At 49.3% G+C, this 26,714-nt stretch overlaps 2 protein-coding genes across 3 annotated transcripts in view; one reads left to right on the forward strand and one right to left on the reverse strand.

The window, feature by feature from the left end:
- Positions 1–9,272: 9,272 nt before the first annotated feature.
- The window catches only part of CCR8 (C-C motif chemokine receptor 8), a 127,401-nt gene continuing 109,959 nt past the window's right edge, over positions 9,273–26,714 (forward strand). The window contains exons 1-3 of the mRNA XM_072941041.1: positions 9,273–9,349; positions 10,850–10,957; positions 14,674–14,760. The gene's annotated coding sequence lies outside the window, so the exon portion shown is untranslated. The remainder of the gene's footprint in view (positions 9,350–10,849; positions 10,958–14,673; positions 14,761–26,714) is intronic.
- On the reverse strand, positions 20,946–26,471 carry XIRP1 (xin actin binding repeat containing 1). 2 transcript variants are annotated; one of them, XM_015236317.3, is made up of 2 exons: positions 23,121–26,471; positions 22,626–22,693 (listed from the first exon to the last, which is right to left on the reverse strand). In XM_015236317.3, exons 1-2 carry the CDS (start codon positions 26,469–26,471, stop codon positions 22,685–22,687), a joined length of 3,360 nt encoding a protein of 1,119 aa, XP_015091803.1. In that variant the 3' UTR covers positions 22,626–22,684. The 2 variants fall into 2 exon arrangements, with proteins under 2 accessions (XP_072796881.1, XP_015091803.1); XM_072940780.1 differs by having other exon boundaries at positions 20,946–26,471.

Consider the following 26,714-nt stretch of genomic DNA (forward strand, 5'->3'; position numbering starts at 1 on the left):
AGCCGGTGAAGCCATGGGTGTGGCCGAGACAGCTCAAGAGTGTTTAAGGTCTACAGAGCTGAGTGTCCGTTGCTAGAGGTGACTCAGCCCTTGAGGGCTGTGAGGCTGGTGGCCACCCACCCACTCTCACCCCCCCCCCCGTCAAATACTCAGCTGTGCTGTCCCCTGTGGCTGCTGGTTGCAGACCTTACTGGTCCCATGGAATCATTTCTTCCACTGCCTCCTCCTTCCTGCCTCTAATCTGCTAGCTAGGTCCCCAGGAGAAAGAGCGAGTCTCTGAGACCTACAGTGAAGTTTTAGTTTTCTCTGTCTTTCTCTCTCTTTAGTCTTCCAATTTGTAAAATGGGAACACTGGACCAGTGAACCCCACCCCACCTTCAACATTCCTTGAGTTAGTTTCTAGAAGATGCTGCCTGCTAATGAGGGAACTGGGCAGGGTTAAGCACTGGAGTTTATGAGGGTCTCTCAGGCTGCCTCGGTTTGCATCCTGCTGGGCTGTGTATGAGGGAAACCAGACAGGACAGAATCCAGGGCAGGGAGTTGGCTAGAGCTGGAGGGGGTGCTTAGAGCAGGGAGCCCAGTGGGTGATGGGGTTTGGGAGGCAGGAAGAGAAGGAAAGAATAAGGGCAAATATAGGCAAGTAAAAAAAAAAAATCAAAGAAATGATGTGTTTTCTCTAGACAAGCATCACCCTGTCCTGGGATGGGCTCACCAGATGTTCCCCAGATGTTGTTGGTGATGGGAAACATCTTCCTCTGGGATCCCAACTAAGCTCTTCCTGTTGGTGGGGAAACGAAGGGTCTGTTCCAAGGCAAGGAGGGTGGGGTCTGGAGCAGCATCGATCTGTGACTATGGCATATACATAGGCAAAAACACATCCTCAGAGAATTTCTGAATACTTAGGAGAGTCTGATGAGTTCCTCAAACATTCAGTGTCCACAGACCACCCACTTTTAGGTACATAAAAAATTACTACTAGTTTTAAATAAACCATTTTAAAAATTAAAAGAACAATTTCTTTTAAGGAACAAAATGTGGCAAGATTGAGAATTCACCAGATTTTATCATACATTGTTGGTGGGAGGGTGAATTGATAGTTTGGAAAATAATTTGGCAGTACCTACCAAGGCCAAACTATAATGTTGTAATTCTACTCGGTATATTCCAAAGAGAAAAAATGTGCCTATGTCCACTGAAAGACACAAGAATGTGATAGCAGCTTTATAACATCCTGAAACTGGAAACACCCCAAACGTCTAATAGGTGAGTGAAAACAATTGTGATTTAATCATATAATGGAATATTATACAGGAATGAAAAAGGACAGATGATTGCCTCATACAATGACAGGGATAAATCTTAAAAACATTATGTTGATTAAAAGAATCCATGCACAAAAGAAGAATAACTATGATTCCATTTATTTATATGAAGTTTAAAAACAGGTGGAACAAATGCATAGTGATAGATAACATTACCTTCAGGAGTATCGGCTGGGAAAGCTTTCTGGGGTGCTGGAGATGTTCCATGTCTTATTCTGGACAGTGCTTGGACACTACATATGTAAAAATTCAACTCCTATACTTAAGATTTGTTCACTCCACTGTATGTAAGTCTTACCTTGATAAAAGGAGGGGAGTAGGGGGTGACAATCGTGGTGCTATAACTGTGAAAAGGATGCCACTGTTCTCAGGCTTCCACCAGTAAGTCTGCCTCCTGACCAGTGAGGGATACCTGAGGCTGAAAGGTCAGGTTCAGCAGTTTGGGTTTCTCTCCACTTAAATTAGTGTAAGAATTTTATTCCACCATGATTCTTAGTTGCAGGGAGGTTCATACTTCTTGCGTGGTTTTGCATGGTTTTAGCTCTGACATTTACATCTTTGAATGATTTAGAGTTAATTTTTGTATATGGTATAAGGTCAAAGTTCAGCTTCATTCCTTTGCATGTGAATATCTAGTTTTCCCAGCATCCTGTGTTGAAAAGATACTATTTTTCAAAATCAAATCAAAACAGCTAAGTCCCCAGAAGACCTGCAACCTCCGTCAGCCTCCCATGTGCTGCCTCCGGGGTTTGTCTGAGGAATGGGGACAGCTTCCTCTGTCTAGGATGGCCTGGCTCTCTGTCCAGGTTGTCTGCTCATGATAACATGCCCTTGTAAATGCCTGTGGATTCACCAAGAGTAGGTGGTGGGCTCTGCTGTTTCTGAGCCACCCTTGGTTGTGGGGAGGGAAGGGAGGAGTCTTTAGTGAGGCTGGGAACAGGGACTAAGGTCTTATCCCCTTAGGAGGCTCAAACATCCTTCTGGGGACAATCCCACTGTACCCTCCTCCTCTTCCCAGTCCTGGGGAGAGTCCTGTACCTCTCCACCGTGCCTCTTCCTCCTTTCCCTCAAAGGAACTCACCTCTCCAAGCCCCCATCTCACCACCCACCCTAGTCCCTGAAACAGGCTAAAGGTGTGGCTCCCAGACCAGCAGCATCAGCATCACCTGAGAACTTGTTAGAAATGCAGATTCGTGGGTCCTCCCGAGACCCACTGAATCAGAAAGTCTGGCAGCGGGGCCCAGCGACCTGTGTTCTAACAAGCCCTCCATTCATTCCGATGCACATCAAAGATTGAGACCCACTGACTTAAGGCTATGGAAAGCAAAACGCAGGAGAGGGAACTGTCTTCAAGCACATTTCTTGAACATCCTTGTTTATCTAAAGTGAAGACTTTTTAGTGTAGACCTGTCGATTGAAAATCTGAGCGGTTGAGTTCTGGGTCAAAGGATTTTAATGGTATCTGCCAAATCACCCTCCCAAAAGTTGTGCCATTTTCAGTTTCAACCAATAGTATTTGAGATTGCCTGTTTCCCAGTAGCCTCCCTGGCACTGAATGTTATCAAACTTACTGACCTCTGCCAATCTGATAGGAGAAGCCAAGAAGAGATCTTACTGTTTTAATTGCATTGCTCTAATTATGAGTAGAGCTGAGGCTCTTATAAGCCATTTGTGTTTCCCTCTAAACCCCTGAATTATACTCTTTATTTATCTTGTATTGTGTTGTTTTAGGTCTTTGAGGATTAGGGAAGTGAACTCTTCTGACTATCACACATGTGGCACTTAATCTGGTTTGTTTTTTACCCTGGTTGATAATATGTTTTATCATACAGAAGTTTTAAATTTTTACGTAGTCAAATTTCTTCAGTATTTAACTTAGGGATCCTGGCTTCGTGTGCTGCATTCCCTATCATAAATATTACAAACAAATCCACCTACTCTTTTCTCTAAAGTTTTATGGTTTTATTTTTAATATATAAATCCTTTATCTATTTGGAATTTATTTGACTTAAGGAATGGTATAGGATTTCCACTTTATTTTTTCTTTCAAATGATCAGTTAACTTTCCTCCCACCTTTCTCTTTTAATTTAAATGTCATCTTAAGCAGAAATTGAATTCTCATGTGTAGTGGGATCTATTTCTGGTTTTCCATTCTGGTCGACTGGGTTGTCTGTTTCCTCTTTGGGTACCAAATTGCTTTACACATTACAATTTCATAACGTGTTTTATCATCTGATAGGTGTAGGCCCATCATGTTACTTTTCTTTTCAGGCTCCTTATTGAATTCCCAGTTTGAGTTTCACATCATTTTTTGGTAAGCTCCCCACCTGACAAAAAAATCCTACGAGTATTTTAATTAGAGTCACATTGAATTGATATATTAATTGAGCATTGACAGTTTTATAATATTGCACCCTTCTCTTCGAAAGTACAGTGTAGAATGTTCCCTGTATAATTTTAGTATTCATAAAGGCCTTTATATGTCTTTTAAATATTGTTCTGAATATTTTATCTTTTGATTGCTATTGTAACTGCAATTTCTATAATATTTTTATTTTTGTTAAGTTGTATTTTTTTAATGTAAAGGAAGGCTACTGAGTTTTGTATATTAACCTTTGTAAACTACCACCATCCTGAATTCTCCTATTGTCTGTAACAGTTGTGCATTTTTCAGTCAAATCATCTATACATAACTTTGCTATTCTGTTGTGGTTTTGTTTATTTTAAGCAGGAATGGATGTGGGATATTTGTCAAATGTCTTTTTGGCATCTATTGAGAAGACATTACATAGCTCTCCTTTGATCTATTAACAGGGTCAATTTTATTAGCGATTTCCTAATATTGAACCGCCTGCATTACTAGAAGGAACTTACTTGGATATGATGAATAATCTTTTGAGAGTATTGTTGATTTTATTTGCTAGTCTTTTATTTAAGATCTTTGCACCTCCTGTTCTGTGATATTTAATTACTATTATGATTCTTTACATTCCTCCTCATCTTTTGTTTCTAAATAGGTCATGAGTCAATGAGGTCAATTAAAATGTACTCATGTCTTGTCCAATTTTACTTGAATTTTCTTTACATACATTATTCTTAGCTCTCATACCTTATTCTTGATTTTGAAGCTGTGCCATTGGGGCATAGAGATCTGTAAGACTAGATTCTCAATGTGTATACTGCTTTCTCTCCTGTTTAACTTCCTTTTGTCTCATTTAACATTTTTATTTTGAATTTGACCTTGATTGATGGTAACATTGCAGCCCCAGCTCAGTATTCTCTTGTATATCTTGGTTTATATTTTATTTTTAACTTTTCTGAGTTATTTTGGTAAAGATATATCTCTTCTGTACAACGTACAACATTATTTCCTCATCTGCTGTGAGATTTTTTTCTCTTACAAGGATGGGCTTATTCTGTTTACATTTGCTGACATAGCATATATTGGCCTTACATCTGTCATCTTACCTTCTGCTATGTTTTCTATTTTAATGCTTCCTCAGTTTTCTATGTTTTACATGTCTGTTTTTCTTATGATATGCATGTGTGCTCGCATGCATGTGTTTGTATTTTTGTCTGATGATTTGAAGGTTTATAGTCTGTTTTTAATTTTTCTAGTGGTTGCCTTTATATTGATGTATTTCTCTGCCAAGAGACCTTCAAATGTAGGGAAAGAGTCATATTCTCACAGGCTGAGCCTTGGCACCACTGTTTGGTCTTCAGATTCTTGATACCCTCAACATGAAAAATGGTGATGGTCTTGCTCTGAAGCCAAAGGGCCAGGGTAATCAGGATACTGAATGTGTCACTGAGATGCTTCTTGAGTGAGCAAGCCACCTACAGCGAAGGGCCCTTGGAGCCACAAAGGGGTGCTGTATCTCATCTCTTATTTCAAAACCTCATGTGAATATCTTTCCCTCAGCACCCAGCCTCCTTTGTTCAGCAGTGTCTTTTACTTGCTGTCCGTTTCTCTGCACAGTGTTCTGAAAAGGCATAGTCGGAGAGGCTGTGAATGGAGGGCATTGACTCTTCTTGCTGTTTGTTTCTTCACATATCCAGATCAGGAGCCAGATTGTTGCCTGACAGCTGGTCTTTGTGAATACAGTGGTGTGTGGTTAGCGTTCAGATGCAAGTGTGTGTGTGTGTGTGTGTGTGTGTGTTTTCTTTTAAACCTGATGCTGGTTGATTAGTCAGTGTTCCAACAGATAATGGCATACCCAAAACAGAATCATTTTAGGAAAGCTTATTTACAAAGGGACTGTTTACAAACCTGTGGGTGTAGGAGCACCGCAAGGGATGGTACAATAACCTGGATAAGCAGCAGCAGAGCTGTTACCACCAATAGGCCTGAAGAGAAAAGGGGAAGGGAGGGTCACTAGAAGGAAGAGAACTGAGTGGAATGGCTGCCTCAGGAGGACCAGTGGCCTCCTTTGGAGGATACATTCAACCCATGGAGACACACAGGCAGGAGACCAAAGGACTAAATGCTTTCATCTCTCTCTCTTCCCTCTCCTTTCCCTACTGGGGCTGCCTATGGCTGAACCCTACTAGAAGCTTGTAAAAGCATTAGTGATAAATTGAACAAGAAGTCATCAGGTACAATGCCCTCATGTGTTTTTGGAAAATATGCAGAGAGCTGACTCATCAAAGGTAACCCATTAGGAATACTTTCAACTACCAGTCATAGAGGATCCAGCCCAGTTTACTTCTGTACTGTAACCAGAAGGCTGGAAGTAGGAAGCCACTGACATTCAATAATGTCAGTGCTGGTGTCTCTAGAATCCTCTCAGCCTTTCCTTTGTGCTGCTTGCTTCATGTCTGCAAGATGGCTGCCCAGCTCCAGGCATCGCAACCATGGTTAAGTTAGGAAGAAGGGGAAAAAGGAGTACCAGCATGTATGCCCATTTTCTTAAAAAAATGTATTTTCATAGAAGTGCCCTCAGCAGATTTTTCATCGTATTTCATTGGTCAGAACTGGATCTCCTATAGCAGTGAGGGAGACTGGGAAAGTGGGAAATAGACTGGTCGTGATTGATTTAGACCACTTGCAATTGATTGCCTGAGACTGGAGACTTTGGTGCATGGATCAAAATCAGGAATCTTTTACCAACAAAGAAGGGATGGAACAAATTCTGGATCAACAATGAACAAGGCTCGCCACAAGTGGTTTGTATGCAACAAGAAGGCCAGTTGTATGCTAGCACTCACTCAGGACAGCCATGGTTCTTTTATACTACGTGCCACTGATTTTATGTGACATCCAGAAGTGTTGTTTGATCAAGCAGTTTTTCCAGGAGCTTGCTCTGCTTTCCACGGTAGCCTCTGACTCAATTTACAAGTTACAGCTAGAACTAGTTTTCACTGTAAGTTGGGTAGTTTTAATGATGCTTCTCTGGGTTTGATCTTTTCTCTGCCTTTTGTGACAAATGTATCTTGAGCACACTGGACATTATTATTTTGCCCATGTTATGGAAAGACGTGATCAGGTTTCTAACAAGCTTACAGGAAGGACCTGATGTGAAGATGATGCAAAAGTCTCAGTGGGCTTCCTGCCAGTATTTGACAAAGTTTCATAAGAGATGATGCCTCTGGGACTAGAGGAAATGATTACCAACTAACAAAACTCCATTTTTAGATATTCTTTCCCATATCTGTCTTTCTGAGTCACACTTTTTTTTTTCTCCTTGTGTAAAATTATCTCATTCTACATACTTATTTGCCCTGGGCATATGTGATCACGTTGTATATTGCGGTGTTTTTGTTAATATTTTCAATACCACTTTTACACTTTAATGAACCTCTTTTGAACTAGTGATTCATCTTTATGATTTGGAGCCATACTAGAATACTACAGGAACAATAAAGTGGAACTATGATACACATAAACAATCAATCACAAGAAAAGAATGTGAAAATCTTTTAGCAAGTTGAACGACAGTCAGTGGCATTCTCTTTACTATGAGCTGAGCTGAACTGGCCTGACTCACTCTTGGTGGCAGAGGTGCACCTACCAGACCAGGATGATGACTGCAGAGGCAATGGGATTTCTGTGGAAATGATTACTGACCTCACACTTACGAAATGTACATGAACAAAACTGCTTGTTTATGTAGCATGCCCTGCTCACGTCCCCTCCAACTCACAGTTCTCACATGTGCTGATGGCTTCTCACTGCAAACACATGCGACTCCCAGCCTGGGGCAGTTCTTTGGCCACAGGACCATGTTCACCTGGCACACAGAGTAAACTGGGAGGGCCAGGGAGCTGATGACTGGAAGCAGCCCTTAACCTGCAGTGGGCCAGGGCGGGGCACTCTGAGGCATGTTCCGCACAGCATCCCAGAGGTCTCAGGAGGACTGAGGCCCAGTCGCCCAGAGTGGCAAATACTCATCAACACACCCTTCCCTTCCTTCCCTTCTCTCTACTAGTACTTCCTGGGGTCACTTCCCAAGTGAAACATTTGCATTCAGATCTTTGTCTCAGGGTCCACTTCTGTGAGAGATGAACTCTGAAATAGCCCATGAGATTCATGAACGCCACTTTAGGGAAAACTGCTCTAGACAACTCTGGTCATTTTACAAATGAGAAGACTGAGGCTCAGAGTAGGGGACCTGATGTGCCCAGGGCCACTTTGTGGTCAGAGGCAGCCCAGTTGGCCCTGGAGTTCCCTGTGATGTTCTCAGCACAGGCAGGGGCCCTGATTCTCATGGGAGCTGTACTGGAAGGTCTGACCAGGACTCCCTCACCGAGGCATGGCATTCAGGGGCCTCGACCCTTCTTAGACTTACCTGGAAGACCCTCTGTGAGAGGACAGGAGCCTGCTCACATAAGCTGGGGCAGAAGAAAAGTAAGAGAAGCGGCAGCTGAGGCTGGTTGGGACTGCAGCCAGTTGAGGGGCTGGGTCCGACCTCTGTGCATCCTCATTCCCCTGATCCCATCCCCGCTTGTTCTCCAGCCCTTGTGTCCTCCCACTCCCTGCTCCCACCACTGAAATGAAAGCTTTTCTGGGTCTTTCCTGGATAGCCCTTCCCAACATCCCATACAAACACATACTTGCTTCTTTCTGGGATTAGACTCCAGCTCTGTGGATCTCAAAGACACTGTGAGATGGATTCATGTCCTATAGAAGAAGGGAGATTTCTCTCTGCTTTGCCTTTGCCTTTTTCTTATGAGAGAAGCTTGTGACCCTGTGATCCATTTCCAGAAGAAATTGTCTTCTAGTCCAGCTTTCTAAATAATATGGTGATCTGTTCCAAATGTTCTACCCACAGACCTTTTCTTATTCCCATTTGACAGACTGGGACACCTAAGACCAAGGCAGAAGTTGTATCATGAGCCCATGATCTGACTCCCAGACAGTGATCTGGCCATCCCATCTTCAGAGCAGGCCTGTGAGGGAATTTAAGCCATAAATTTACCCTCGAGGTCACCCACAACCCCAGGATAAGCAGAACCTGCTGAGGTGGTGGTCCTGCTGGTAAAACCATCTGCACAGCTCCCTCACCTCAGTTTCTGTGGGACCAACAGTGATACCACCCCGTGGAACTGGAGCACCACATCCAGGGCCAGCCGCTGCAAGAGGAAATTCACTTCTATACTGTTTACTGAGCTCTGCGGCAGACAGGGCCCTAGGGTCACTGGGAGCGATGAGGGGGAGGGACCTTAATGAACCCAGTGAATCCTTGCCCTCCCCCATGGAGTTTATAGATAGGGAGTGAGATAGTCCACTTACTAGAAGCTAGAGTCTACTAAGGGCCACAGTAATAATAGTTGTGATGGGTTAAAAATATGGTTGCAAATCCTTTCACATTCTTCGTATCAAAACAGGGAATCTAATTCCTCTCCCCTTGACTATAGGCCAGCCTTAGAGACTTACAATGAGCAAAATGTAGGAGAAGTGATGCTGTGTAATTTCCAAGATAAGTTGGAAAAGGTGATATAGCTACTGCCTGGAGTTTTCTTGGAACACTCACCCTGGAAACCCAGCCACCATACTGGGAGAAGCCCAGGTTACAAGAAGCCACAGGTGAATGTGCTGATCAATAGTCCCAGCCTGGGGGGAGGGGGTATAGCTCAGTGGCAGAGCACATGCTTAGCATGCACAGGGTCCTGGGTTCAATCCCCAGTACCTCCACTAAAAGTACAAATTAAAAAAAAAAATAGCCCAGCTAAGTTCTCAGTTGACAGCCAGCATTAAAAGTCAGAAGTATGAGTGAGCAAGGTTTCAAGGTTTCAGATGATTGCAGTCCCCAGCCTTCGTGCCTCTCTGATTGTGAGCTAGCTTTACTACGTTCTGCCCATATCATAGATTCATTAGCAAAATGAAGGTTGTGTATTAAACCATTAAAATTTGGAGGTGGTTTGAGATGCAGCAATAGATAACTGGAACCATATTAAAGTGTATTGTGTATTTACTAGAAGCCAAACATTGTACTAAACACCTTACAGGGCTATAGTCACACTTAATCCTCCAGACATTCCTACTAGGCAGAGACTGTCTCCACCTTACAGAGAACTGAAGCTGAGAGTGATTGAGTGACTTGTCTGAATCATAGAGCTTGTAGGTGGCAAGAAACGTGGCTGGAGGCAGTTGCAGTATGTTGGTAAACATTTAACAACCAGTTCTTCACTGGAAAAAAAAAAGAAGTCATGATTTGCAGTGTTCGCCAACTTGCATGGTGTAAATTTTCCCACCACGGCTGATTTCAGCCTACTGGGAAGAGATGTGCACACTCAGCTCTCCAGGCAGTTTGTGCCGGCTCCAGGGCACTGCTGGGTGGAGGCTGCCAACCCCAGGAAGCAGGTTCTTAGGAGATGGTGGAGACAGTGTGTGTAGTGAGGGATGATCAGGAGAGTCTTTCTTGAAAGATAGGTTGAGCTGTAGAACAGTCATTTTGGGCATTCATTCGTGCTGTTTGCCAAACTATGTACAAAACACTGTTCTGGTCTCTGATCACTAATGACAAATAACACAGACAAGGTCTCTGCTCTCATGGAATCTTCTTTTTAGTACAACAGAAACAGAGAGACTCAAAGGCTTAGGGCATATTGAGAAGTTTGAGTTATTCTGGGAGTGAGAGATGGAGAGGGAAGTGGGGCCCAGACTTAACATGTCATAGTCAGTCCCCCGGAGGGGAGGTGGGCTGGTGACTCCCTTCCCTCTCTGGTCCTTCCCTTTGGGGGAACTTTTGAGTCAGAGAAGTCTCAGGTCTGTTAGACTGGGAGTGGCCCCTGTGAGCCCAAGGAAGGAGCCCCAGGAAGGAGGGCACATGAGTTACCTAATGCTGCCTCCACCAGCCTCCCTCCCACTCCCCTACCTCCATCTCTAGGTAAAAAGCTTCCTCAAATTGGTCTGAGGCTCCTGAGAGGCTGGTTCCTCTAGGACGCTTAAGTAGATCGACATCCTCATGATCAGCAACAAAGATAAGAATCAATGCACAATCCTGAAATAATTTCCACTTGGAGCTGATTCTTAACTGAAAAAAAAAAGAAAAGTTTCTAATCCAAAGGATTCTTTGCTCTGCAGAGAAGAAATACCATGTCCAAGGCACAGCTTCATCAGAAAGAAAATTATGAGGATCAGTCTCTTCCAAGAGAACACCATCCAAGTTTGTGTGATTTCATCCAAGAAAGGGTATTAATTTTTTATATATACAAGATTAAAAATACATAAAGCATGACATGTACAATTATTTTAAAAGATATTAAGATGCGAAGAATTAAGTTTTCCTGAGGTCTTAGATTGGGCAGAGTTGGGGCAAGTAACTCAGGAGGATTATAGCACATCACAGGACATAGTCCAAGATGGATTTCTGAGGCCACTGCTCCTAAAGCCATTGGCTGGATTGACTCAAGGAAGAGATCCTTCCAGCAGCACTCTCACTCAGACTGCATCAGTTGTCCTCCTCAAGCCCCAGTGCCACCCCACGCATGTCTTCCAGTTTGTTAGGGAAAACTGTGGATCTGCTCTTTCTGTAAAATTGTATCTCTCCAGCCATGGGAGAGTCTTAAAAAAAAACTATATGGTCTTCCCTTTGATAAAATTCTTACGTGTACATGATTACAAATATCCACAATGGAAGCAAAGGAAAAGCTGTCTCCTTTCCTTCTGCTTACCCTAGGTATCTCTTTGCAGAAACAGTGTATGCACCTGTTCTCTCTTTCTCTTTAACTCTCTCTCTCTCTCTCTCTCACACACACACACACACACCCCACACATGTATCCCTCATCCTATGTGACCTACTAGGAGCATGTGTCCCAGCCCGCCCTCTCCCTCCCTCTCTCCTTTTGGACATGCTGTGTCCCGTGGTCATGGGCATGGCTCCCTTTGCTCTCCTGTCTCACCCACTGCTCCTCTGGAGGAACCTATCCTGGTTCTACTTTATCTCCCAATCTCTAAACATCAGAGGGACCCAGAGCAGTGACCTCTGCCCCTTTTCTACCTCTGCTCACTCTCTAAGTGGCCCCTTCTCCAGCCATGTCTTTGCACATCATCCTCACTGCTGACCCTTGCCTTGGGCATCTTCCATTCTCCGCCCCAGACCCACTCCCACTGTCTCCTTCCAGCTCTGTGCCTGGGGACTGACCTGTGTGAGCCGCCTCTGTGGGCTCCCTTGCCCTCCCGCTTCCCATGGGGCCCACAGAGACATGAGCTGAGCTCAGATGGAGGGAGGGAGGGATGAAGGGAGGAAGAGGTCAGGATGTATGTTTTCCCTGTAGGGCTGCCCTGGACTGGCTGCACTCATCCACCAAAGGCCTCAGCGCCTGTCAGTTGGCAACCTCCAGACTTTTATATCAAAAATAAATCTTCCTTGGACAAAACCACCCAGGCTTGGTTATTGTCCTCTCCACTTAGGTTCCAGCAACTCCCTCCTTACACGCCTTCAGAACTATAGATGGTTAAGCCCCCATTGCTAACCCTGGGGTCCTACACTGTTCCTCATGGTTTCTTTATACCCTGCTACGCTTCTGTAAAGAGTACTTTTATTAAACCCTCCTTAAATTTCTCAATCCAAGTGTGCCAGCTGTTTCCCTCTGGGACCTTCTCTGCTACAAATTCCAAACATCTCTCTTATTTCTATGACCCCTGAACTCCTGACCTACATAATTAGCAGCTCAGACTACTAAGTCCCACCCCACTCTCTAAAAAGCCTGCTCCTCCACAGTCTTCCTTATCTTGGTAAATGATAACTCCAAGCTTGTAGTTACACATTACTCTTTTTAAATTAAATTAAATTAAATTATTTATTTTATTGACGTATAGGTGATGTACACTATTATATAAATTACAAATATACAGTATAGTGTTTCACAATTTTTAAAGGTTATGCTCCATTTATAGTTGTTATAAAATGTTGGCTCTATTCCCTGTGCTGTACAGTGTATCCTTGTAGCTTGTTTTATACCTGATAGTTTGTACCTCTTAATCCTCTACCACTATATTTCCCTTCCTCATTTTGATCTCCCCACTCGTAACCACTAGTTTGTTTTCTACTATCTGTGAATCTGTTTCTTTTTTGTTACATCCACAATAGTTTGTTGTATTTTTTAGATTCTATGTATAAATGAGAACATACAGTAGTTGTCTTTCTCTGACATTTCACTTAGCATAATACCCTCCAAATCCATCCATGTTGCTGCAGATGGCAAAGTTTCATTCTTTTTTTTTTTTTGGATGAGGACTATTCCATTGTATATGTACACCACATCTTCTTTATCTGTTCATCTGTTGATGAACACTTAGTTTGCCTCCGTATCTTGGTTATTGTAAATAATGATGCTGTAAACATTGGGGTGCATGGACCTTTTGAATTAATGTTTTTGTTTTTTTCGGATATATACTCAGGAGTGGAACTGCTGGGTCTTATGGTAAATCTATTTTTAGTTTTTTGGGAAACCTCCTTATTGTTTTCTACAGTGGCTGCACCAATTTACTTTCCCACTGACGGTGCACAAGGCTTCCCTTAAACAGTCACTCTTGACTCCTCTTTCTCTCACACTCACATCTGGCCTCTCAGCAAATTCTGTCAGCTCTACAATCAAAATTTATCTAGAAGCACATCACTGCTTGACACTTTCTATCGCCCTGGTCCAACCACTCTTGTGTCTCACCTGGAGGCAATAGCCTCCTTCCTGGGCTCCCTGATTCCACCCTTCTGCCTCTGTTGTCTGTCTCCACTCAGCAACCAGAGTGATTTGTTAGAACCTAAGTCAGATCATGTCACACCTTTGCTCAAGATCTTCCGCTGGCTTCCCATCTCACTCTAAAAACCAAAGCCCCTGCAAGGTCCTACGTGGCTTCGCTCCCTTACCTTCCCAACCTGGCCATAGTCCCTTCTACCACTCGGCCCCTTGCCCATTCTGCTTCAGCCACAGTGGTCTCCTCACTGCTCTTCATGCTTCAGGTAAAATCCAGCCTCAGGGCCTTTGCACTTTCTCTGCCTGACAGATATCTGAAATTCTCTCATCCCATTCTCTGCTCAAATGCCAACATGTTCAAGAAGACTTCCCTGACCATCATCTAAAGTAGCACAGTGTCCAACATTTTCTGAACTGTGTTTTCTCCTCATTTTCCTTTATGGTGCTTATCCACACCCAACGCATTTCATTTGTTACCCCCACCTCCCATGAGCTGCACAAATCAGGGCCTTAGCTGATTTGCTCACTGCTACATCCCCAGTATCTGCAACATGGCTAGTACTTGGTAGGCGCTCAATATTATTTGTTACATGAATAGCTGTCTTTAAGAAATCACCACAACGGGGAGCACAGACAGGAGTTTAGAGGATGCTCCTTGGTTTTGTTCACCTAACACTATATCCTGGACATTTGGTCCATAAACAACTGCCTCATTCTTTTCTATAAGGCAGAGTATCCCAGGGCACAGAGGACCTTGTCATTTATTTCACAAGTTCGCTACAGATGGACATTTAGGAGGGTTTCCAATCTTCAGTATTTCAAACAATGCTGCCCACTTTCTGCATTTATCCTTGTATTCACATTAATCCTTGTATTCTTGTCTGTGGGACAAATCCCTATATGCGCAATCGTTAGGTCAAAGAGTATGTACATTTAAAAGTCTGATCCTGTTGCCAGGTTCTTCACTTCACTCCAGTCGCCAACAGTGGGTAAGTACTCCTTTTGGATCAGTATGTTGGTTTCACATGGCATTTCTATTCTGTGGGAGTAGTGAAGCATCTTTTCCCTTGGACCTTCTCCTGGGGTCTGAAGACGAGGCTGGAGACGAGCGTGGGACTCAGCCCAGCCAGGCGGCCCCGCCGCCAACACCCACGGCTCCTCTCGCTCCTCTGGCTCCCCTGTTTTCGACGCTTTCCTTCCTCCCCCACAAGCTTCAGATTCCTGGAACCAGGCTCGGTGACCTCACGCCGGTGACTTCACATCCGGAACCTTCTGGGAATTCTCAGCAGCACTTTTTCGTAAGAAAACTAACGGGGAGGCGGGAGGGGAGGAGGAAGAGGGTGCATCGGGGCGGGGGAGGGGGGACGGGGGCCAGCTTCCTCCTTCGGATGGGGAGGGGTGGAGCTGGCTGCGGACCCGAGGCCCCGCCCCCGAGGCCCGCAGCCGGGCACACACCTCCCCCGGGACTCGGACCCCAGTGCCCCTGGCTACTGATTTGGGACTAGGGGGTAATTGCCGGGTGCCGCTAGGCTGAGCCTCTGCCTGCCAGTTTTCTTTGGGAATTAGTTGGTCGTCTAATTTGGCAACTCAGCCACAGGTGGGGAGCGGGTACTCCCAAGATGGAGAAAAAGGGGCTGTGCGTGTGTGTACAAGGGCTACTGACTTGCAGGTACCAACGGGAAGTGGGGGAGGGGGACGACGCACAAAACCGAATATTGTGTTTTCCAAATTAGGAAACTGCATAAGGTTGAGAGGTCAGAAAAGGACACTGTCTATGGCTTTTGCTTCCTTGAAGAGGTTGCCTCAGAGCTGAGTCTTCAACACCAAGCTTTCCAAAAATGACAAGGGGGTTAAAAGGGGAGCTGCATTATGACTTTTGTAAGCCCTAGGCCCTTTGGCCTACATGGGCTTCTTCCTCCACAAAAAAATATTTTAAAATATCTTACAACTGTGATGGTGTAAAGAGGAATATGTTCATGTTATATATTAAAGCATTTTCTTCTGCCTAAAAGTTCTTTTTTTTTCTTCTGGTTGTAAGAGAAGTTAAAATATTTTCATGGACCCCTAAAGTATTGTAGGCTGGAGGCTCCATCCCTGCCTGCTGTGTCCAGTGGGTAAGGTGGCCCTCACAAAACCAGGGTGGTATGACATGGCCTGGATGCAACATTAAAGGACCTGGAAGGTATGATTCTCTTGGGGGAATGGAGCAAGAGAGGTTATAAACACAGGTTACAGTTGCACAGAAAGGCCTTGAATGACCTGAGGAGTGTGGATTTTATGGCGGAGGTGGTGAGGAGCCACTGCAGGGCTGGACTGGAGGACTGACAGTTGAGGGTGGCACTGGAGGTGGGAAGGGCATTGGGATGACTGTTGCTGAAATATGACATCCAAACCCTTTCCGAGCAACAGCGGAGATGGAAGGGAGGGGAAGGGAGAAGCCACAGATAGATGTGAGGGGGTAGGGCCAGGAGAAACCTGGGCTGACTTCTCTGGTTTGCCCCTCATGGAAAAGGAGAAACAAGAGGAGAAACTTCAGGCTTCAGGACTTTGGGAAGATCAAATGGAAGATCCTTCACCAATAACAAAGCAGGGAGAGTTTGAGTACCTTAATAGGCATGTGAGCGGCTTCAGGGCCACCTCTTGCCCAGATCTCTGCAGTGGCTCCTATGAACTATTCCAACCCCCTCTCTGCTGCCCGAGGCACCTCTCCAAAGCTCCATTCCCACCAGGCTGCTTTCCTGCTCCCCATGGCCCAGAGGACAAAACCACAGTCCTCACCTGGGCATTTCCAGAGTTCAGAATGAGAAAAAACAGACTGGGTTTTCAACACCCCTTACAGTAGAACACTGTTCCAGAACCTCATTTGGCTACACATTTCTCAGTCTCCAATAACTGCCCTTCCACTCCCCCACCTTCCACTCCCCGCCAGAAAACAAAAAACAAACAAAAACTATACTTGACTCCCACCTTCCAGTGCAAATACTGGGCTTCCTCCAAAGCAAGCCAGACCAAAATCAAGGGCTGGCATGGGAGAAGAGCGGGGCTCAGATGATTTCCTGAAAGACAAACCTTCATTTACTCACTCTAAATCACGGCTTGAGCACCTACTATGTGCTTCTGTACCATACTAGGCACTGGAGATGCAACAGTAAACAAGTGAGCAGCCGTTGGCATGGAGATAATATTCTGGTGGGGGAAGACTTGGCTGCGGAAATGGCACTTTCCAAAGACGTCTACATGTTCTTCCAGAACGTTGCCTCTTTCTCATCAAAATGTGGTGTCCTTAATTCTCCTTCCAGTCAAACTACACAGACTTGTACGTCACTTGTAACCAACAGAATGCAGCAGAAGTGATTTTGCATGATTTCTGAGGCTAGATCATAAAAGGCAATACAGCTTCTGCCTTGTTAGTTGGGACACATGCCTTTGGAGCCTTGAGATGAAATGCAGGAAGTCCAACCACCCTGAGACTGCCATACTGTGAGGAGGCCCGGGCCACACGGAGAGGCCTTGCGTATGTGTTCTGGCTGACAGCCCAGCTGAGATCCCAGCCAATAGCCAGCATCAACCGCCAGACATTTGAGTGAGTGAGTCCTCAGATGTTTGCAGGCCCTAGCTGTCGGATTATTCCCAGCCTTTGGGATTTCCCAGCAGAGGCCCCACACATCATGGCACAGAGACAAGCCATCCCTGCTGTGTTCTGTCCAAATTCCTGACCCATAGAATTCATGAGCATCATAAAATGGTTTAAACCACTAAATTTGAGGTAGTTTGCTATGCAAGAATTGTATACAGACACTGACAATAAACAAGCAAATATGTGAGCGAGATAATTTCATATTGCGATAGGTCCTCCCTCAGGAAAACAAAAAACAGCACGATAACTTGGAGGAAGGCTTCTTTTAGATTGGGGTAGGTGGGGGTAGTGCTGGGATAGGTGGGCGAGGCAGGGAAGGTATGCATCAGGATAGGCCTTTCTAGAGAGAGAGGCTTTGAACTGGAATCTGAGTGAGAAAGAGCCCAGCCACTAAAGATCTGGGAGAAAAGACTTCCAGGCAGAGGGTACAGCAAGTGCAAAGGCGCTGAAACAGGAATCAGCTTGGTGCGTTCAGTGAAGATCTGGGAGGCCAGTGTAACTAGAGGGATGTGGGTGAGGAGAGTGGGGCAAAGAAGTTGGAGAGGAAGGTAAAGAGGCAAGTCATTCTAGTCATACAGGCAGCTGAGAAGATTTAGATTTCAGACTGGGTGGGCTGGGAAGACGGTGAAGGGTATTATACAGAAGTGACTTGGTCTGGTAAACTCTTGATAAGAGCTTTAGGTGCCAGGTGGATGACAGACTGTAAAGACAGGGCAAAGGGAGGAAGGCCACTTAGGAGGCTATGGCAGTGGTCCAGGAAAGGGGAGTGGATGATGACCTGCGGCCAGGACTGGTAGTCACACTTGGGACCCAGAGGCAGTGGCAGAAAGTGAGGAGAAGGGAGAAGGCGCCCGGCAGGCAGGACGGTGCCGGGTGAGGCCGCGACAAGGGTGAGGGCCAGAACCGGCATCCTTCTGGAATCCGGGAGGGAGGCTCCGAGCAAGGGCCGGCCAGGACGGCGCGTACTGGCGTCCGGCGTCTGCCTCGCGGAGCCGGCCCCTGGCTGCGCGCCTGTCCCGCGTTTCCTAGCAACGGCTGCCGCCGCCCGAAACGTTCCGAACCCTGCGGCCCTGTGACGTCATCGTCACCTTGGCGACGGAGGACGGGAACACGCCCCCTTTCCCCCCCGGGCTCCGGGGCGGAGTCTGGGCGACGCACGCTCCGCCTCCCGCCACAGCTTCAAGGCCCGCCCCTTTCCTGGCTGGAGGAGAGGCAGCGCCTAGGCCTTAGGGGCAGGTGTGACGGCAGGTGTACAGGGCACTGGGCGAGGCGTCACCAAGCGGTCGCTGCTCTCCCTGGTGCGAGTTGCCCGCTGGCGCGCTCAGCATCCGCACACCAACCTCTCCCCACTCTTCCTCCTAGGCCGCCACCTCCAGGCGTTAGTACTGGCTCCTTTGTCATTCAGGTCACTTCCCCAGGGATGCCTTATCCACCTACCCAAGCTAAAGTAACTGCCAACCCTTTTCTCGTGGACTGACCTTGTTTTTGTTTCCTTTACACTATTGCTCCCTTCTAAACTTATCTGCTTATAATATACTGTCCTCTCTAAGTTCCATGAGGTCAGGAATAAATTCTGCCATGTTCATCTCTATTCTCAGCACCCTGGATGGAACCTGTCATGAAGCAGGTGCTCAATAAATGTTAGTTAGCTGAATCAGTGAATTCACTCAATCATTTCACTTATCTATGGGTTCATTTAATTGACATTTATGCAGTGCCTTCTAGGCACTTGTGATAAGCAGTAAGGACACTGAGATGAACAAGACAGGGACTCCACCTGGAGGTGAGAAAAGAGATACAATAAAACTAATAATTACAATACTAAAAGTGAACATCCTTGAGTTCCAGATGCTGGGCTTAGCTCCAAACACTTTACACATATTACTTCACGTAATCTTCATAATAGTAGGCACTATAATTGTGCCCACTTTACAAATGAGAACACTGGGAACTCATGCTATAAGCTGCTGGGCCCTGTAATCAAGTGAGATTCCACAGAGGGCAAGGACATGTGGCGAGGGGGTGATAGCAAGGAGTGTAACAAGCCCAGGTAGGTAGATTTGCTATCTTAATTGCTCTCACACACCACAGTCTTCCAGGGGACAGGCTGCTTCCAGCTCAGACTCTGCTGCCCTAGGGGAATGTCAGTGGAGCAGGCAATTAGGGGCCTGGGAGGGGGATGGAGGACTGAGCCCTTGGCTGCTGGTGGGATGGAAGCCTGCCTGTTCAGCTGAAGCAAAGTCTGGGCATGTTCCCACCTAACCTTGTGGGGGACAGGATGTGTGTATGTGTGGGAGGAGTGGACAGTCATAGTTGGTAAAGCCCCTTCTTATATGGAAGGGTATCTAAGAAATCCAGGAACTACACTTACTCCCACCTCTGGGTTTTTGCATGTACTTGTTCCGCTGCCTAGCAGGGACTTCCCCCTAATTTTTCCCAAAACTGGCTCTTTGTTATTCAGATCTTAGGTGAATTTTTTTTTCCCTTTGCAGAGGTCTGCCTTGGTCACATTCTCTAAGGCAACCCCCATCACTGTCACATCATCATGTTTTAAGACCCCTACCCCAGAGTGGCAGATGTACCTAGTCGGGTGTACAGCCGTTATTCCTGATCGGATTTTTCCTGTTTACTCATGGTCTCTCTGCCTCTTCATCCTAGAAAGTCAGGTCCCTGAGAGCATGACCCCATTAGACCTCACTTCTGGGTCCCTGCTGCCTATTACAGGCCTGGCATGCAGCAGGCACTCAATAATTTTTGAGAGTGTTGAAAGGACCCTTCACCAAGTCATTCTGACTTCCTAGGCCAGGATCTATGCTCTTCCCTTCCCAGGAACCCCTGCTCTGCACATTGCACCTGGCCTGACCCGAAGGAAGTGGTCCAGCCATCTTGGCTACTCGAGTTCTCTTGGCTTGTCACCCTCCCTGCTTCCCAGGCCTGGCTGGGCCATTCTTCCACTCTGGAGCAGGGATCTGTTCAGATTCCACTCCAGGATGCTGCCTGAGAACCTCCAGGCGGGAAACCAGAGGTAGAGAGGCAGCAGTGTGTGTATGTATGGGGCTTGGGGAGCAAGGAGAACAGGGGATGGGCAGGCCTTTCTGGTTCCCAGCAAGATGGTAGAAGGTGTGGCTTTTCAGAGCCTTCCAACACTGTTGCGGCTGGGAAAAAGGAGCACCTGGAGGTGTGGCTGTTTTTACCCCACAGTGAGGACCCAGACTTTGGGACATCCGCACAAATAGACACGAAGAGGAGAGACTAAAACTTGGGTTTATTCAGACTCTATCCTTCCCATTTGGGGTGCAAAGTGAGGGGCAGTAGGGGTGGAGAGGCAGTACCTTTAGCTTCTAGGGACACTGCTGATCGCCGGCCTTTTCCCTGTGATCTTTGGGCTGCCAGGATGAGCCGCTGGACATTGGAGATAGTGATGAAGGGGCCTGGATCCAACCAGCCCTATCCTCTCCAGCAGTGAAGGGGCGGAAGACTGAGAACATTAGACTCATAATAAAAGAAACAAAGACTGAAGTAGAGGGTCTCTCGCGGGGGTTAGGGGGCTCCTTCCTGCGGGTGCGCTCGTATCGCCGCGCGGGCCAAGCCTGTGCAAGGAGCGCATGCGTCCGCATGTATGACGTCGCCGCGAGCTCCTGTGCTCCGGCTCCTCAGGCGCGCCGTCTCAACTTTTCTTTCCCCCTTTTTCAAGAAAGGGCCACTTGACAAAAGGGACACTGCCCACAAGTCTCGGAAGCTGCCCTTTCTTCTTGGTCCTCTCCTCATCTGTGTGAGAGGTAGGGACCCACCTCCGTCCTCGGGCGCTGGGGATGGGTGGGAGGCCATGGCGGGAGGCGGAGCGGCTCACTGGGCCGCTGGCTGCGAGTGACCACAGGGCACGCGCACCATCCCGGCTTCTGCCAGGCCGCGGGCGAGCCCGGCGGGGCTGCGCAGGAACTGTCGCATCAAGGGGGAGGCATGGAGTCCGGGGTGGGGGCCTGGGCCCCTCAGGGACTCTGCCGGCTCGGTGACCATGGTGGGTGATGTGAGCGCCGTGTTCCCGCACTGGTCCACACTCTCGTACTGTTCAGTCACCGTTCTTGTGGCTCCGTGGCCCTGGGAGCCTCCCGGCCTGGCCTGCAGCTCCAGAACACTCTTCTGCCGCCTGGTGGGCAGGGAGCTGGCTGAGGTAGGGGCAGGCTCGGGCTGTCCAGAGCACTGGGTGACCTTTTTCCCAGCCTTGTCCTGGACACCCTTCTGGTAAAGTTGAGCCTGGCCCACAGCCTGGGTGAGGTGTGCACTTTTCACTGAGATTTCAGGGCTGCCTCTGGGGCTGGGAGCTTCTGGAAGCTTCCTTGTGGCTGACTGGATGGAAATGAAGCTTGGGGAGGAGGGTGAATCTCTGCTGGGAGGTAACACTCGAGGGAGGCCGGAATCTTCTCTCAGTGTCTCCAGACTTCTGGTGCGAGAGGTGGTCAGGGCAGCTTGACTTCTGGCTTCTGTGTGATTTCTGACCTTGGCTTGATGCTGGACCTCAGAATGGCATGTCACCTCCTTTTGGCTCTTGACTGCAGTTTGAACCCTAATCTCCTGGCCTGTATAGTTAGGTTTGTCTCTACTGCTATCTGTAACACTGATCTTGCGGGCACCGTGGTCCTTTGGGGTCACCTGGGAATGACCCCTAGTGTTAGCCCCTGGCTGGAGGCTAGACATGGAGCTGAGGGCCTTGTGCACAGCCTCCTCAATGTCCATCAGCCTGGCTAGGGTCTGTTCCTTCAGCCGGGCAACCTCTGTGCTGACTTTTGTCAGCTCCCCAAAGGCCTGCTCCACTGAGACCTCAGGCTTGCGGGGGACAGCAGGAGCCTGGGGGGCCCTTCTCAGCTGGGGCACAGCCTCAAAGAGCCTTCTCAGCGCCTGCACGTCCACAGTGCTTTCAGCCTCCTTCTCCAGGGCCTGCACCTGGCTCAGGAGGCCCTGGAGCTCTTGCTGGCTTCCCTGCAGAATCTTGGGACTCTCAGGGGCCCCTTGCTGGGAACCATCCATGCACTTCTCTTCTGGGAAGCTGGGGCCCTGTTGCAGTGAGGTGAGGTCACTGCTGAGAGCTAAGAGCTTGTGGGGCTTGGGGCTCTGGTCACTGCTGCCTGCAGCCTGACTCTTGGTGGGCCTGGAAGCCATAGTTCTAGGGCCATGTTGAGGGCTGGGATGGCTCTGTCCAGTGGAGCATCCAGCCAGAGATACTGGGCCCTGGCCTGCAATGGTGGGGACTTTGGTTGGCTGAGGATTATGGTTGGCTGTACCAGCTTCACCTTGTTTGTGTTTTCCTTGTCCAACTTCCTTAGAGGAGCTGGGAGAGAGGGCTGAGGGCTTGGATAACCAGTGAGGAAGGGGGATCTGGCTTAGGTGTGCAGGTTTAGGGGGCAGCTGGGGCTTCTTCCTTGGGGGTGTGGTAGGCTCCAGTTTCAGGGTCTTTGCCTGTGATTCCCCAGGACTTCTTTGGCCAGCAGGGCTGCTGTGGGAGTGGAGAAGAGGGTCCTGCTGGGGCTTGGAGGCCTGGTGGGTGGTGTCCTCATCATGGCCGCCTTGTGCTGGGAAATCAGGTCCTGTCACAGCAGCTGGGAGAGGAGGAGGAGGAGGAACAGAAGCATTATGGGAATGCAGGTTGGCACCTGCAGCCTGAGGCCCAGAGGCCAGAGTGTGGTGGGCTAAAGGGGCAGCCTTCAGGGTGTTCTCTGCAGCTTGGAGGCCCCCTGGGCCAAGTCCTGCCATCACCTTCTCTGGAGGCCCCCAGGCCTTCTGTGTGTGGCTCCCAGGCTCCTCTTGCCCAGGCCCAAGACCCTGACCTGGGTCTTCCGGGAGTGGGCTGAGAGCCTGAGCTGAGGGGGCAGACTCCCTGCTCCTTGGCAGGGGTTCTCTCTCAGAAGCCCGGATACCCCCGGGTGGGTCAGAGGTCCTCACGGGGTGAGCAGTGTAGATGCCATCCTGAATAGTTACCCACCCCCCAGACAGCCCTCTAGGCAGTGCTTTCTGTTCCCCACTGACCTTTCTGGGGGCTGCTGGGATCCTGGGGTCACCTCCAGCCAGAGGCCTGATGTTGTTCTGGGCAGTCCCAATGGCCATGGCCGGTGCTTGCAGAAACCCACCCTGGAAGGGCATAGAGGCGGCTCCAAGGGCGGAGCCCTGCTTGTTCTTGCTCTGAACTTGCTGGTGCAGGCTTTGGGCTTCAGTTGTTGCTGTCTTCAGACTCTGCATGGCGGCCTGGAGGTCTGGGGCCCTGGTCTCTGGGGGCATAGTCGTGGCTCCGTTCAACTTTCCCAAAGCTTCCATGCCTTTCTGCCCAGTGCACCTCCTTTCCTGCTTTTCTTCCCCAGCCTGAGGGACTGCCTTAGTGGCCTGTGGGGGACAGGGGGTGACCCCTGGCCCTCTCAGATGCCCCATTCCCATGTTTGTGTCCAGTGGGGGAACATGGATGATGCTCTCAGTCAGGGGCAGCCTCTGGGTACCTTCACTGGCCAGCACTGGATTTGAGTCAGCTGGTGGCTCCCACCGCAGGCTGTGCAGGCTACTGAGGTCTCCTTTGTCTATGCAGCTGGCCAGCAGCTGCACACTGCTCCTCTCGGGGACCCTGCTGGTTAACCGGGGCTGCAGGGAGTAGGCTGTCAGTGCAACCAGGCCCTGCTCTGTCTCCTGCATCAGTAGCCCTGTCCTTGCCACCGAGGTCCCAAGGCCACAAGCCAGCAACTGCTGGAACTCAGGATCCATGTCTTCCACATTCCCGTTGCTGCCTGGTGCTGGCAGCTTCAGTGGCTTGAGTCGAAGCTGGCCCACTGGGTCCTCCTGCACCAGCAGCCCTTGCTGGTCCACATCTGGCCTGCGCAGCACTTGGCGGACGATCCTGGGAAGCTCTCCAGACACCAGCTCCTCCTTCCGTACATGGGGGCCCCCCTGCCCTGGGCCTGGGAGCACGTACTTGGCGAGGCAGAGTTCCCCTGGCCCTCGGGCCTCCATGAGGATGCCTCCGTGGTGCAGGATACCAGGCGTGGCGTGCAGAGTCCGCAGGGTCCCCTCAGCTGCAGTCTCCTGCCTCTCCAGCGCCCCGTCACCTGAGGAGCCCATGGGCTGCTCTTCCTGGAGGTTGCCGCCTCGGATGCTTTCAGCTGCCAGGGATCCCATGGGGCAGTTCTCAAAGAGCCAGGTGAACTTGTGCACAGAGCCCGCTGGGATGGGCTCAGGGATTACCCTGGACCCCTGATCTTCTCTCTTGCCTGCCTCCAGGGCCTGGAAAACCTCCTTCTGACGAGACACCTGCCCTGAAGGGATGTCCACTCTGCTGCAGTAGCGGACAAGCCCTCTTCCACAGGGACGGCCTGAGGCCTGCAGAGGCTCAGTCTCAAAGACATGCCTGTCTGTCTGTCCTTCCCCCATCTGGACCTGGCTAACCTGAAGGTGCTGCTCCCTGGAGCCTTCTGGCCTGTCCAGGGTTTGGGGTGTGAACATCCAGGTGCAGGACTGTGCCTTGGCCCTCGTTGTGGGATCTGTGACCTCTGACCCCTGCTTCTCGGCCAACTCACTCATCGGGCATGTCTCAAACAACCATCGGATGGTCTGCACATCACCCTTGGGGGGTGCATCAGGCTGAGGGCCTCCCTGAGGCTTTCCTTCTTCTTCCCGCCGTTCCTGCTGCTCCCGTTGGTGGATTACCTCCAGGGGCTGGGTCTCAAAGAGCCACCGAGCAGTGCCCACATCTCCAGCCACTACTTCTTGTCGGGTGATGCCACGTACCACGTCAACAGTACTGGGGCTTCTTCCTAGTTGGTCCAGGGGCTGTGTCTCAAACATCCACCTGTAGCCCTGCACATCACCTCCGACTACCTGCTCTCTGCTGACAGAAGTCAGGGCATGGAGGTGGCCTTTGCCATCCTGCATGGCGTACACTGGGGATCCTGTGTCCTGAGACTGCCTGGCAGAATCAGTTCCTTCTGCTCTGCTTACATTCCCGTGGGCCAAAGCTTCACCCTGCCCAATGCTGTCCAGGGGAAGGGTCTCAAAAAGGTTCTTGAAGGTCTTCACGTCTCCCTTCACCCCATCCTTCTGGGGGGCACTCTGAGAGAGGGACAGTGCTGAGGAGCTATCACTGGGTAGACATTCATACATGAACCCCTCACCCTCTGGGGAACCCACCCGCTGCAAGTGACCCACTTGGACTTTGTCTCTGAGTGTGTCCAGGGGCTTTGTCTCAAATAGCCATAGGGTGGAGCGGACATCACCAGGAACCACTTCCTCTTTGGGTGGGGGCTCTGCTCCAGACTCTTCTTCCCCCTTTAGAGTGTCTAATGCTCGAGTCTCAAACAGATGCCGCTGCTGCTGTACATCTGGGCCAGGAGGGATAAGGTCTGGGGATGGCTGGAAGTCCTTCTCATCCACCAAGATCTCCCGGATGGCATCCAGGGGCTGTGTCTCAAAGATCCAGCGAGTAGCGCTGACATCGGGCCGGGCAGCCTCCTCCAGGGAGATCCCTCGGATCACCCGCACCTGGCTAGGATCCCGGTTGATGGCATCCAGAGGTTGGGTCTCGAAGAGCCAACGGGCAGACCTCACCGCATTGCTTTGGATCTCCTCCCGGCAGGCGGCCTTGACCTCATGGATGGTGCCCTCTGCATCCTGGATGGCACACAGTGGCTCCGTTTGAAACAGCTTCACAGTCTTTTTCACATCGCCCTTCAGCTCCTGGATCTCCGAACGCAGCTCCAAGGGGCTCTGCTCCTGGGTAGAGGGGCGGGAGCCCAGGCGGTCTAGCGGTCGTGTTTCAAAGAGCATCCTGGTACCCTGGACATCTCCGCTGGCTGCAGGCTCCCTCACTGTAGCCTCCGCTGTCTTGGCCTGGCCTGTCAGCTCATCCAGAGGCTTTGTCTCAAACAGCCAGCGGGCTGCACTAACATCCCCTCTGGATGGCCGGGGTCCGGCTGGCTCCTGGTCTATACTGTTGGCAAAGGAGCCTTCCTCAAACTTCCGGGAGGTGGCCTGCACACTGCCTCCAGGCACGGGCTCCTTGGCAGGTGGCTTCTCATGGTCCCCAATGGCATCCAGCCGCCAGTTCTCAAAGATCCAACGCATGCACTGGACGTCACCCTCGGTGGGCTCCTCAGAACCCAGGACTTCAGCCAGGTCTTCAGCCACAGCCTCTGCCAGATTCTTGCGGAGCTCAGGGTGGATGTGCTTGTAGAGGCGGCGGAGCTCGCTAGCTTGCCGCTGCTGGTGGAACTTGGAGAAAGACTCTTTGGGTGGTGGGGTTGGCCGATCCTCCAGGGCAGGTGGTGGAGGGAGGGGCAGGTCCTCTGCAGTTGCCACTGGGACGGTTGATGTGGGGGCCACCTGTGTCTGGGCGTCGGCCATCCTTCTGAGGAGAGGGGGCAGAGATGAGGATGGGGCTGGGGGCCTTAGGTGAGATGGGGGCTGTTTGCTGGGAGAAATGGCAGGAGGCAGGGCCCAGGGGCATGTGCTTAGAGACCTCCTCCCTTTCCAGACCTCACCTGGGTCTCACCCTGCCACCAGCATGGTTGATGTGTGACAAGTCTTGAACTTAGGGCATATGGAGTCATCCATCAAGCTGGTCCCTACTTCCCCAGAATCACCTGG

The sequence above is a fragment of the Vicugna pacos genome, chromosome 17 (assembly GCF_048564905.1).
Source record: "Vicugna pacos chromosome 17, VicPac4, whole genome shotgun sequence".
NCBI lineage: Eukaryota > Metazoa > Chordata > Mammalia > Artiodactyla > Camelidae > Vicugna > Vicugna pacos.

What these genes read in the sequence shown, in the direction of transcription:
- XIRP1 (XM_072940780.1), bottom strand. Translation starts at nt 26,471, where the DNA reads ATGGCCGACGCCCAGACACAGGTGGCCCCCACATCAACCGTCCCAGTG.